This window comes from Simochromis diagramma, unplaced genomic scaffold, assembly GCF_900408965.1.
Source record: "Simochromis diagramma unplaced genomic scaffold, fSimDia1.1 OVJJ01000682.1, whole genome shotgun sequence".
NCBI classification, from domain to species: domain Eukaryota; kingdom Metazoa; phylum Chordata; class Actinopteri; order Cichliformes; family Cichlidae; genus Simochromis; species Simochromis diagramma.
Genome location: NW_024387359.1, coordinates 443423 through 456283, shown reverse-complemented (window position 1 = coordinate 456283; position 12861 = coordinate 443423). Strand labels below are relative to the sequence as shown.

The 12861-nt window shown below is 39.3% G+C and overlaps 1 protein-coding gene across 2 annotated transcripts in view; it reads left to right on the top strand.

Moving 5' to 3' along the window:
• The window catches only part of fcho2 (FCH and mu domain containing endocytic adaptor 2), a 51077-nt gene extending 40427 nt beyond the window's left edge, over positions 1-10650 (top strand). For both annotated transcript variants that reach the window (XM_040007325.1, XM_040007324.1), the window contains 11 exons: positions 987-1496; positions 1922-2037; positions 2130-2253; positions 2749-2808; positions 3324-3435; positions 5674-5829; positions 6552-6684; positions 7028-7227; positions 7779-7843; positions 7967-8131; positions 8210-10650. In XM_040007325.1, coding sequence (XP_039863259.1) covers positions 987-1496; positions 1922-2037; positions 2130-2253; positions 2749-2808; positions 3324-3435; positions 5674-5829; positions 6552-6684; positions 7028-7227; positions 7779-7843; positions 7967-8131; positions 8210-8232 — 1664 coding nt within the window. In that variant the 3' untranslated portion in view covers positions 8233-10650. The remainder of the gene's footprint in view (positions 1-986; positions 1497-1921; positions 2038-2129; positions 2254-2748; positions 2809-3323; positions 3436-5673; positions 5830-6551; positions 6685-7027; positions 7228-7778; positions 7844-7966; positions 8132-8209) is intronic.
• The last annotated feature ends 2211 nt before the right edge of the window (positions 10651-12861 follow it).

The window sequence follows — 12861 nt, the reverse complement described above, 5'->3', positions numbered from 1 at the left end:
TCTTCTTACTCCTGGGTGTCTGAGCCGTTACACAAAATAAGTCTCTCCGTATTCTTTGCTGTATGGTTAAACAATCATATACAGGTACAATGACAGTGCCAAAGTGGTCTCATTAACATGATGCAAAGTTAAGATTTATTTCAGGAACAAGATTGCATCACAAAACAGCCAAATGTTCAGTCAGGGCCTCTATAGTCAAAACAACCTACTTATTTCCACCAGCAGTAATTTATTTGGTGTTTGACTCTGTCCTGAGACCTCCCCACACATCCAGGCACTTACATCTGAAGTTGGAGGTGAAGAGAGCAGCAAGGCTACAGTACAGCACAGAAAAGGAGACAATGACATCAGAGCTTGACACTGATGAAGTCAGACACAGCATGAAAGGAGGAGCTGGGGTCAGGGTGGGTTGCAAAGCAGCTCGGAGTGTGCATCATGGTAAAGCAGCTTATACAGAGTGTCGTAAATGAGATTTGCCAATTGGATGCTGATTGGTATCAGCTGAGCCATCAGCTGATGTGGGCCGGGATTGTGATCAGCTAAGCCTGACTTAATGTCCAACGTGAACTAATGATATGCTCAGTGTGTCTGATTAGTCAGTCGACAGAAAAAACAGTTAAAAAAACGTTTAAAATTTGCTCAATTTCAAGTTATTGTTCAGATTGCAATGCATAGATAATGTCCCCATTCTCAGCTGATTGACTTGATGCTACTTTGAACACATACTAAATCATGCTGGTATGTTTGTGTGTGTGTGTGTGTGTGTGTGTCCTATTCTCACATTTTTTCTAACTATAAGAAAAATAATACAAATACCTGTTAACTGTAACATTTTATATTAGATTTTTGTTAAAATATTTCAATTTGAGGCAGTTTATTACTGTTAACTGTGCATTAGAGTATATCTGCTGTCTGTCCGTCTAAACCCAACCACTTTGCATTTGTCATGTTTACCCTCCCACTGTCAATCACGTTGCCCCCTTCAGCTGAGACAGTGCCACAACGGGAGCGCTACCCTCCCTTGGCAGAGAGCCAGCAGTCCAAAGATGTTTACTCTTTCTCGTCATCTACGTCCTCTCCCTGGGATTCACCAGAAAACCCTTTTCAAGCACATAAGCCCGTACCGGCGAGGGCCCAGAGCGCCCCCATTACCCAGCCAACTGAGCCAGTCGACCCCATCAAAAACTCAGACACACCCAGCCCTCCAAAGAGCGCAGACACCTTCTCCTCTGTTTCCTGGGCCCAGAGCCAGTGGATTGCCTTCAGTGATAATTTTGCTCCACCTCCACCTCGCTGTCAGAGCTCTGGGTCATCTGCGAAGGAGCTTCAAAAACCACAGTCAGGTTCCAGTAGGTCAGGTCACTTCCTGTCCGATGAGTCTGCTGATGCCTTCTACAAAGCAGCGAGCAGCCGAGATGACAGCAGCCTCTCTTTCACTGATGTCTTCTCTGGGATTACAGATAGGGCTGCAGCTCCAACAAGCAAAATATTCAATGGTAACTGCTGCTAGAAACTGCTGCCTTTTGCCTGAGGTTTGCTAGATTATTTTGATATTTTCTTTTTATTTAAATGTAAGTTCTTATTTATTTTATGATTAAGTGTGGAGGTTACATGTTATTTGCAAATGTTTTCTGTTTTTTTGTGTTATTTTGTGTAACTCATGACTCCGTTTGCTTGTTTGTCTTTGGGTTTATTTTTGTGCCATTTATTTTGGAATGTCTTTTACTTGTTTTCTGTTGTTTTTGGTATTTAATTTTAATTTTTTTGCACTTGTGTGTTTTAAAAAAAAAGAGGTCATGCTGCATGAGTTTGCTGTATCTAACTGTATGAATTTCATGCAGTATAAAGATGTTTTTTCATACCCAGTTTTCATGCAGTTTAAGTAGCACTGACCAGAACAAATATGTGTTTCTGTGTTTAGTGCCAGTACCAAACCGACCTACAACCCCTCTGGCACCTGGAGCCTTGGTGCCTCCTCCACGACCCTCCTCCAGGCCCAAACTCCCGGCTGGAAAACTCACAGGAATCAATGAAATTGTAATGGAAACATATGTGTTGCATACATTTATTGCTGTTCAAATTATATCCATATATTCTAAAAGGCATCTATCTGAATCCCTTTAACGCAGGTACGGCCATTCAGTCCACCTAAAGCATCTAGCCCTACTCCGACTGCACCCCTCGCCCGGGCAGAGAGCTCTTCCTCTTTGTCCTCCAACGCCTCACTCAGTGCTGGCAACACCCCCACTGTCGGTAGGAACGCTCCCTCAGTATACACGTATTTAAAGGCTCTTTCTTGTAATAATTTTTCTTTTATCCTCCTTTTCTTCAGCTCCTCACCAGTCTGTCACATCCTTTTGTCTTTGCAGTACAGTGTACACTGTCATCCCCCCCCCCCCGCCCTCGCTTTCCTTCGTTCACTCCTCTCCTTACAGGAGCTGAGCACACCTTTGCTCTCCCCCTCTCCTCCCCAGAGCCAGAGTTGCTCTCCCTCTCTCCTTTCTTTCCACTAAACCAAAGTGAGTCTTCCTTTCTTTTCCTGCCTCCTACCACTGTGGGTTTACTACATGCATTGCACTGACTTTTATCATCTTTATATGCAGTTATATCAGACTGATCAGCTCAGGGCTCACCTGCCATCATCACATATATAGGAACTGTGCTTTGCATCACTTCCTCACATTTCTTCTCTCTGGGTTTTGTGTATCTCCTCTTTTCCCTCTTTTATGCCTTTAATTCGGCATAAAGAGGATGATATGTTCATAGCGAAGCTGCCTACCTTTGAGAAGCGGTGTGAAACTCCAGCAGGTATGGTTGAAGTTCATATTAGCGGGCTCTTAGCTAAAACTAACACCAGTCTGCTGAATGGGCCGGATGGATGGACAGTCCAATCTCTTGCTTTGCCGTGGTTGCAGTTTTCTGTCTTGTTTGTGAGTTTTGTTTTTGACATTTTAAACCTGATTCTCACATTTGTCAGGATCAGCTCCTAACCTGATAAATATTTGTTTGTGAAAGTGATATAGGGAGGAATAACGTGACTGCTGTCTAAGATTGTCCTGACTGCCTAATAGTACTTATTACTTATAGTATTTTAACGTAAGCAGCACAAGCATCTAAACAATCTCCCATCCTCTTATTGAAAAATAACTAAATATACTGATTTGCAGTGTATGATGGCTGACCTCATGAAATGCAATAATTTTATAGTGCGCCTTTGCATGATCAAAAATTCCTAATTCTGATGTGAGCTTTGGGACTCTTGTGTAAGTCTGATCTGCAGCTGAGTCAACAGACCTCTAACTCTGTGCCTTTTTCGTTCTCAGGGACGTCTCGCGGTCCCAGCCCTGTGACCCTGGCATCCCAAGATGCTTTGCCCATTGCTGTGGCCTTCACAGAATCGGTTAATGCTTACTTCAAAGGAGCTGATCCCACTAAGTGAGTCTCACATGACCTCCTGCTGCTCCAAGACCCGGACTTGGACCTGCGGTCATACAGACATTGTTTTTATTTGAAGTTGAACAATAACATGTTCAAGTTGGTGCTGTGAGTTATACAGTACACAGTGGTATACGTGGTTGTACCTAGCCAAATGTGCAGTGCACACTCCATGAGCCTTTGGACTTGCGTTTTGCTGAGTGTTATCTCCCGTTGGCTCTGCATGTGTGGAATGTTTTGCGTTAGTCTGACACCATTCTTTCAGAGTGGATAACCTCCGTGGAGCAGATTATAGTCTGGGGCAGAGAAAACATACAGCCTTTTATTGGTTAACTGCTGTTAAATTGCTGCTGTGCAGAAGGCTTATTTTTGCAGGGATTAGCAAATGGAACATTTCATAAGCAATGGAGCAGAGATGGAGTACAAGGTTGAGACCTACTGTGGGCCATTACCACCACAACTTAGGCCAGACTTCTGCTGAAAGTATACACCTCTCACCCCTACACTGGCTCTACATTAGAGCCTCAAAGTATATAGAATTTCTGAAACACAAATCTCCAACAGGAATATACATTAAAGAGAAAAATATTCTTTTAACAAGCCGTGACATGGTTTTACACAAAAAAATGTTTGCAAGCTATTCCTGTCTTTGATAGAGCTTTTGTTGTTGTGGTTATTTAAAACATGAATTACTAGTGCTAAAGAAAGACCTGCAACTGGACTAAATTTGTCATTTGTAGATTTTTTTTATATTAAAGAAATGATTAGATAATTGAATACATTTGCTAATTCCAGGTTCTCAAAGGTGTATCTTTAAATTTTATATTATTAGATTAAAATAAATAGAAAATCTTTGGCTGGTGTACAAAACCAGGGGGCTGCTCGTTTTGAAGTTTTCTAGCTTTTTGGTGACTCGTAGAATAATCAAAAAGACTAACAGATGAACTCTGTGTTAAAGATGAATGTTCCTCAAGGACTTCTACACAGCTTGTAACTCATTTTGGGCTGTCTGTAATGTTATGTACCAGAAAGTTAAAATGATAATTGTTGTGATGGCGTGTTGGTGATGGTTGTATAAATCATAATCTGTTTGCAGTGATGTGCGGTCCATTTTTGTGGATTTATTTGAAGAACTAAGCAAAAACAGTAATAGTAACTAACAGTAATGGATGAGCAATAAATAGTAGTGGCCAAGAAGAATTATTTAGGAGGATGTGATGATGTAGTGGAGAAAATCTGAATGAACGATTTAAATAGTTCACAAAGAATTTAGCCAACCTTTTAATTGTTAGCCAATAGGGTGCTTTCACAGATATGAATACTGACATTTTGACGTGCAATTTCACTGCAAAATGACATGGCTTTTTGGCAGCTTTTCTGTAGGAATAGAGCCAGAATTTAACTATTTGGCAACTAATTGAGTTGAGTCCCTTTATTGAGTTGCAGTCGTTACTGCATACTGGCTCCAATGTAACATGTCAGCAGTCTGTAAGCATTTATTAAATTGATAGACTGCAATTATTAGCAAACCTTTGCCAGTTTTTCTGAGAGTGATTGCAGTCGGCCGCATTTGTTTGGTGACAGATTTTTGCAGTCAGTCTCTGACAGCAAAAAATTCAGTTCAGCTACCAATATATATATTATTTTTATAGTCGCAAGTTGCGGGACTTGTTACTCTAGTGTTAGGCATCAACAGTTAGCCAAAATTATGAGTAAAAAGAATATATTGTTAGTTAAACTTGATGGATAAAAAGCTACTTTTTCAGCTGCTCCACTGTTGCAAAGGGTCACCACAGTGGGTCGCTCCACGTTTTATTTGGTAGACTTAAGTCATTTAATAGCTAGCTTAAATTTTAATATATGAAATTGAGTACATTTGTTTTTTGGAGTTTTTAAACAAAAATTCCCCCAAAAAATTAAATGTGGTTAGCATTTAAATTGTTAGCTAAGTGTACAAATTAAACAGTTTGCTAAACCTAATGGATAAACAATGTAAATTAGCTAGCTGAAATTATGAATAAAATTACTTTTTAATTAAAAGTAAAACTACCATTACAAAACAAGTTGTTAGCTTAAAATAATTAAATATTAAAGACAATAGTAGTATTTGATGAAAAAAGTTAGGAGCCATGTTGGTCCTACTGGTTTTACATGGGACTGTTGTGCACTTTGGGAAAAAGTCTCTATTAAAAAGTTCACTTCAGCTTAACATGCTAAACCATTGGTGGTTTTCTACAGGTGCATTGTGAAGATCACTGGAGACATGACACTGTCGTTTCCAATGGGCATCATCAAGGTGTTCACTACCAACCCCTCCCCAGCCGTCCTCACCTTCAAGCTGAAGAACACCAGCAGGCTGGAGCAGATCCTACCCAACCAACAGCTGTTATACAGGTGAGGTATCGAGAAAAAGCTAAAGTACAACCCGGTTTTGTTTTGCTTTATAATTAACCATCTTAGCTGAGCTGTTGAATCGATAACTTGACAGTGATAGAGTGAAAGAGGACCTTGGACTCAGTGATATGAGCGAGAATCACGGAAATGCAGTCTGCGTCAGTGAGAGGAAATTCAATTAGTAATCTGACATGAACCTAGTATTAAGCTGTCAGGGAAGTATTTTCCACCAGACAGCCAGGTTCTCAGCAGCCTGTGTCTCTTCAAAAAGATGCCTTAAATGGCAAAGGACAAAAAAAAGGTCACAGACAGTGCTTCATTCAACACTTTATTTGTTCAACATCTTATTCCACATCTTACTTCTTCAGTCTCAGGCAAAGCTTTTTAATTAAAGCTTCAATAAGGTACCAAATTCGTTGCTTCTATTTTAAAAGTGTATTGTTCCCGAAAATTAATGAAGAACCACATCTTTTTTCTGTTTATTTGAATATTTCCCGCTCTGGTTCCTCTCGGTTATCCTCAGACCACATGGCAGGACTAATTGAATCAAATGGAATTCATGATTTAGTAGCTGGTTGGATATAACAGGGTCATTTTTTCCAAGCTGTTGGAGCTCTACACACAAAGCCAAGAAGCGCAATGAATAATTGAGCCTGTGATTATTATTACTTGTGTGTGTATGTGTGTGTATTCATCTTTCTGACTGTTTTGCTTTTTTCTAGTGATCCCTCTCAAAGTGACTCAGATTCCAAGGATTTCTGGTTCAACATGCAAGCACTGACGTCCTACCTCAGAAAAGCCTCAGAACAGAGTCCTTCAGCTTCCTACTATAATGTAGACATCCTGAAATACCAGGTCAGTCAGCAAGAACTGCATGAAAAAAATAAACCAGATATGATAATTGTATTTCAGGCTAAGACTTTTCTTTCTGAAAGAGAAGAAAAAGACTTCAGAATCCAACATTTCTCAGCAAAGCATTGCATCATCACGACATGATCAGTGTTAATCCACTGAACCTGTCGGTGGTGGTCACCCTGGTGTGGGTTACTGTGGTCATAGAACATTGCATACCAATACTTAGAGCATTTTTAAAAACACTTCCTTAAAAACTAGCATCATAGCAGTCCAACAAATGGATAACACACAGAGATGTAATATTGTGGAAAAATTGCTACATATTCTTTATTGATGTGTCCAGGTGATGTCTGATGGGATCCATTCCACCCCGCTAAACCTGGCCGTATACTGGAAATGTACAGCAAGTACAACGGACCTGCGGATAGACTACCGCTACAACCCAGAGTCCATGGACTCACCCAGTCCACTCACCAACGTACAGATCTTAGTGCCTGTTGATGGAGGAGTCACCAACATGCAGTCTCTGCCTAACTCCATATGGTGAGACGTAGTGCCTCTTGGTTAGCAGGAGAGCAACATGTAATTGTTATGGGCCAGCAGTATTGATTGACTTGCACCCCCCTCCTGTTGTTGCTATGATACTGCCGCCGTTGTGGCACTTTTGTCATGCAATGGCACAGAAGTCTTACATGGATTGTTAGATGGGATATTTTGTCAGAATATAAATATGTAATATGAAAAATATATCAAAATAATGTAAATATTATTGTAAAATTAACGATAAATCATCAATATAGATGATTAGAAGATTAAAAATTTGTTTTGTCTGTGAAAATACGATGTGGAAGAAACATAGACCATCCACAAAACAAACAATGTACAAATATACACAATAGTTTGATTTGTATAAAATATTTGTATATACCATATAGATGATGCCACTTTCAATGCTCCGGGCAGTGTTTATGCAAAGTTTCATCAAGATTGGTCTGCTTATCTAGGAGGAGAAAGACACACACAAATATACATACATACGCTACAATCATTAAAGCGTGATGTTATAGGGTGTTATTTCCTTATTCCATTTTTAGGAATTCAGAGCAGAGTAAGTGTCTGTGGAGGCTGACTGACATCTCAGAAAAGTCTGAAAACGATGGTAAGGAATCTTTTTTTGAGTTTATAAATGTTTTGCATCAAAGTTTGTGCAAAATCCTGCAGCAAGCACTAGAACTGGATCAGTCCCTTGTAAGTGAGCCTACTCGTTTGTGTTTGATTCTAGGTGCCGGGTCCCTGAGGGCCAAGTTTGAACTGTCAAATGGCCCATCGCACCCCTCCACTCTGGCAGTGCAGTTTATGAATGAGGGGAGCACCCTGTCAGGAGTGGACATGGAGCTGCAGGGGGCCGGATACAGACTTTCCCTCAGCAAGAAGAGATTTGCCACAGGTGTGTAAAAAGCTTGATGGTCTACATGTACTAGGTGGCACTATTTAATGGCTCAAATTTCACATCTTTTGTCTACAGGGCGTTATATGGCAGATTGCTGAGGTGACCCATCATCGCGGTCGCCAAGAAACCCAAGAGCAAAACCTGCCGACTCACTCGCAAAGGCCCCCTGAACCTCTGGATCACCTCCTGTCACACCCAGGAAGCGAGACTCTCACTACAAAACTAAACAGCACTGAGTATTGAACACTGTTAAAAAGAAAAGAAAACTAAGATGAGATTTCAGGAAATGTGTAGATAAGTCTAATAATTCTTTCCGATCAAATCCTTTTTTGTATAGTCAGAAACAGTTTATGGCTCTATGTTGTATTTGAAATCATAAAAAACAGAAAAAAAGTGCACTAACAACCTTTCAGATGCTCTTTTTGCTCTTATATATAATTTCCAAGAACCTGTAAGGAATATAAAAGAAAACAATTTCTCTCTTTCTCTGTCCAAACTGTAAATAATGATGCTGAATATTCTGCTCGACCACCTTTGACTCGGCTCACAAATCAGCTTCTTCACTTTCACTTTTTTTTTAAACTGGTGCAATGAAGGTAAAATCTGAACTCGCAGACTTGCAGCACAGGCTTAATCTTTATAAAATATTTTGCTTTCGGAAAATGCAAAAAAAAAAAGAAGCAAAACCAATAATGATCTGACCTCAGTGCCTCCTCTTATACTGTGGAACAACAGGCAAAAAAATTCTGTTAGTGTTTGGGGTTTGAAGCTGCATTTCTCTGTGGTTGAATACCACAGAGTCCTTTTGAACAATCACCCTTACTGCTGTCAGTGTGCTTATTTAAAAAAATTTAACATTTTACTTTGTAAACCCCCCTTTTAGTCATGCCTTGTGTTTTTAATTGACTATAAAACATTGTGTCAAAAGTCATATGTTTTATCTATCTATATATAGATAGATATAAAAAAGAATCAAGGGACATTTCTCTAAATTGAAGTTGGCAGCTTTTGTAAGAGCTGCCAGTGATTTATTTTTTAACATACTTCTGTGTTAATATTGAAATGTGCCTGAATCTAACTTTTATCTGTTCCTTTTTGTATGCTACAGCACAGTCATTGAGAATAGCACCAACAACGTGCCATTTGTGTCTTTGTTTGTTTTTTTTACTCTTTTATTTGGATATCGAAGGGAAAACGTCTCCACTTTGTAACGTGTCTTCCAGAAACGAATGATCTTTTGGACTGAGTTTAATCATTGTACTCTTTTATCAATTTTTAGCCTTTGAAGCTCATCCGATCTCTTACTCTCGCCACACAGCAGACGGTGTTGGTGAAAAGTAGCACCTTGAGGCCAAATTAATGATCGAAATGCCTTATCATGATTACTTAATACCAAGTAATCTAGTGATACTGTCACACAGCACTGCCGTTGCCTCTGTCGCACATCACTGGCCTGTCCTGCTTCTCACCCAGAGTAAGCTGGGGGAAAAGTACAGCGTCTTGTAGCTGTGAACAACACGTGGATGTGTGGGGAAATGGCCACAACTGACTCTCGGTGCTTCATTCTTGTCTTTTACTAATGGAGGGATAGTGCTGTAGAGGCTGTTTTACTTCTTAACTGAATATTTTGCCCTTTGTTCTTCTTGTTTTTTCCCCCCTCCCCTGTCGACTTCATCCTTGGCATGGTCCTGAAATTGGTTAATGTGTTGGAATGTGATATGTTTGGAGGAATGAATGATAAGTTGCCTGAAAGCTGTGATTGAAAATTATTGAAACCTTTAATGAGAGGAGATTGATACACTGTGCAACACGTGGCCAACTGACCTCTCAGATACGACTGTGTCCTCAGTGCTAAGGAACCGGGTTCATTGTAGATTTTGACTGGTTTACAGGTGTTTTAGGCTCATGATGATACTTGATTTAAGTGTCTCGCAACTTGTAGAAATAGAAGGATTATTTTATTTCAGTCATCATATCTGGCCAGGGTGATTCATGTAATCATCTTTTTTTTTTTTAGTTTTGACTCTTAATGCCTTTAAGATTAACTTCCTAAATAGATTAGGAAAACTCATTTAAGTGTTTGTAGAAATAAATTTTGTACCTGACTCTTTAATAAGCCAAATATTTTGAAGGCATTTAAAATGAGTTTACACAAAGTCCTGGAATTGTACTATCGCGTGTCACACTGTGTTCCCTCTGAATTAGTTGTATCATTGGTTTTAAAAAAAAAAAAAGAGTAGGGAGATTCTGCATTCAGTGTCAGCAAGCTGGTTCTTGCTGTCCCTACAACACTCAAATTGTACCCCCAAAGCTCCTTTTATGGTCACTTTCCACTCTTTTTCTTTATTTGTTGTATCAGACAGAGTTTAAAAAGAGCAAGATTGTGTAAATGATTCTCATATGTTTTTACCAATATTTCTGCCACTTTTTGTCTCTATTTTATGATTTCTTATTGTGCCTGTATTAAATGTATAATATATGAACATATACAAATATATGAAAATGACTACTTTAAATGTGTCCCGTGCGACTTCTTGATTATTGTATTTACTCAAACTGACACGTGAGTGTGAATGTAGGGTTTTGCAGTGCATTTAGTTAGCATAGTTAGTTTTAGTTATTTTTACTCTCCTTTTTAAAATTATTGTCATGCGTTGGTATTTGTGAGGGATAAGATATAAAGGAGTTCAGTCCATCGATGCCTCATGAGGCAGATTGTGCTGTTCAATCTGACCAAAGTCTTGACAGAACGTCTTCAGGGAGGAAATGCAGCATTTGGCGATGTTAATAGATTCTATTCAATTCAATTTTATTTATATAGCGCCAAATCACAACAACAGTCCCCTCAAGGCACTTTAAATTGTAAGGTAGAACCTACAATAATACATACAGAGAAAAACCCAACAATCATATAACCCCCTATGAGCAAGCACTTTGGCGACAGTGGGAAGGAAAAACTCTGTTTTAACAGGAAGAAACCTCCGGCAGAACCAGGCTCAGGGAGGGGCGGTTGGGTCTTCTCTCTAGGTTTGCGTAGTCATTGACTGCAATGAATGCAGTCAAGTATTAGAAATGTACTGTTATATGAAAATTATTTTTGTTTGTTCATTATAAAATATATATATATGTATATATAGATAGATAGATAGGTAGATATAGATATATAGATATAAATGTAATTCAGTACTTTTGATAAACTCCTGGAATTAAAACAGAAAATCTTAATAATCTTATGTTTAAATTTGCATGCCTCTATTTGGCAAATGTACTTACTTTAGATAATTACTGCAACTTCACTACCATACAATGTCAAACCATTAAACTATCGAAAAATCCCATTTTAATGCCAAATAGAAACACCTCTTTTGAGACGAGTATGATCTGTTCTCACAGTAATAAGCAAACCTCCTGTGAACATTTTATTCTTTGGTGCTGAGACAGATGGGTGTGCTTTAGTGGAAATTTGAGCTCAGTATGAAGGCTGAAAGATGTGAAAATGACACTGCATTGACTTGAACTGATAAATACAGTGCCCGGGGGGAGGAGGTAGTCTTTGACTGAAATGGCTCTGTAAAGCCTGCAACCCTTACCCCATCTATCTAGCATTGCAAGAGAAAAACCAAAATCCATGTCAAAAAGTTTAGATTAAAACTATCAGGATGCAAGATGAGCATGAGATAAAGGACCTGGTTACATGCGTTATTACTTCCTTATGCAGTGCTTAGAAGGATGCAGGCATGACTGTACGCACACACTCGACACTACATCAACACCTTGTGCGTATTTACACACTCAGTCATCCCTTGTGTCTCTCTGCCTGAAGACCTCCTCCTTGCTGTTTGAAATACAGCCTCTGAGCTGCCTGTTTCACAGCCACATGTGCGAGCCATCAGTGTTGACTCTGCCTCCCCCTGTCCGCCTCACTCAGACACAGAGGAAAAGATCTTAGGGTCTCTTGTGTATGATGTTATTTTCTGAAGGGCCAAAGTAAGATATGTGATCTGAAATTATATCCAAAAAGTGTGTTGGTCCATATGTAGACTCTTGTGTGTGGCCAGACGATGTATACAGCAAGAGTGGATCAGCGGATCTCTCTGTGGGTGTGTGTGTGCGGGCTGTAACAGGTAGGAAGACTAATAATGTGAGAGGGAGAGCACTTTGGAACAGCTTGATGTCTTCAGGGAGAAAGAAAATGTCTATTTGTGGCAACCAAATGAAAAAGGAAGCCAGTCTGTCCCAGAAACTGCAGGTCCCCATCAATGTTTGGCTGACTCAATCGCTTTTTTTTTTGTCTTTTTTTTTTAATGATTTATTTAATTTCTATTGAAGTTTAAAATGTGCAAAATAAAAGGCACTGCAGCTTTGACTGAAAAGTGGGCACTATCCTGTTCAGCAATTGTTTATGGCAAATCTCCGGAAATAGATATGAATAAGCTATGTTGACATTGTGTTACATGAAACTTTACCTGAAGCTTTCTGGTTTGCTTTGCAGTGCGCTTGTAGTCCAAATGCTATTGACTGTTGGAGCAGGCTTTGGTTGCATGCAAGAACATAGCCCATGTGGACTGTAATACATGGAAAACATTTGTTGTAATGCAATTGAAAATCATCAGCCATTCTCTGATGACATTTTTTATGCTTTTAAAAAGATCTTTATTCATAAACATGCTTGGAGGATAAAAATGTAAATCTTAGCCTTGAGATGTCCTGGCTTCACTGGAATCCCA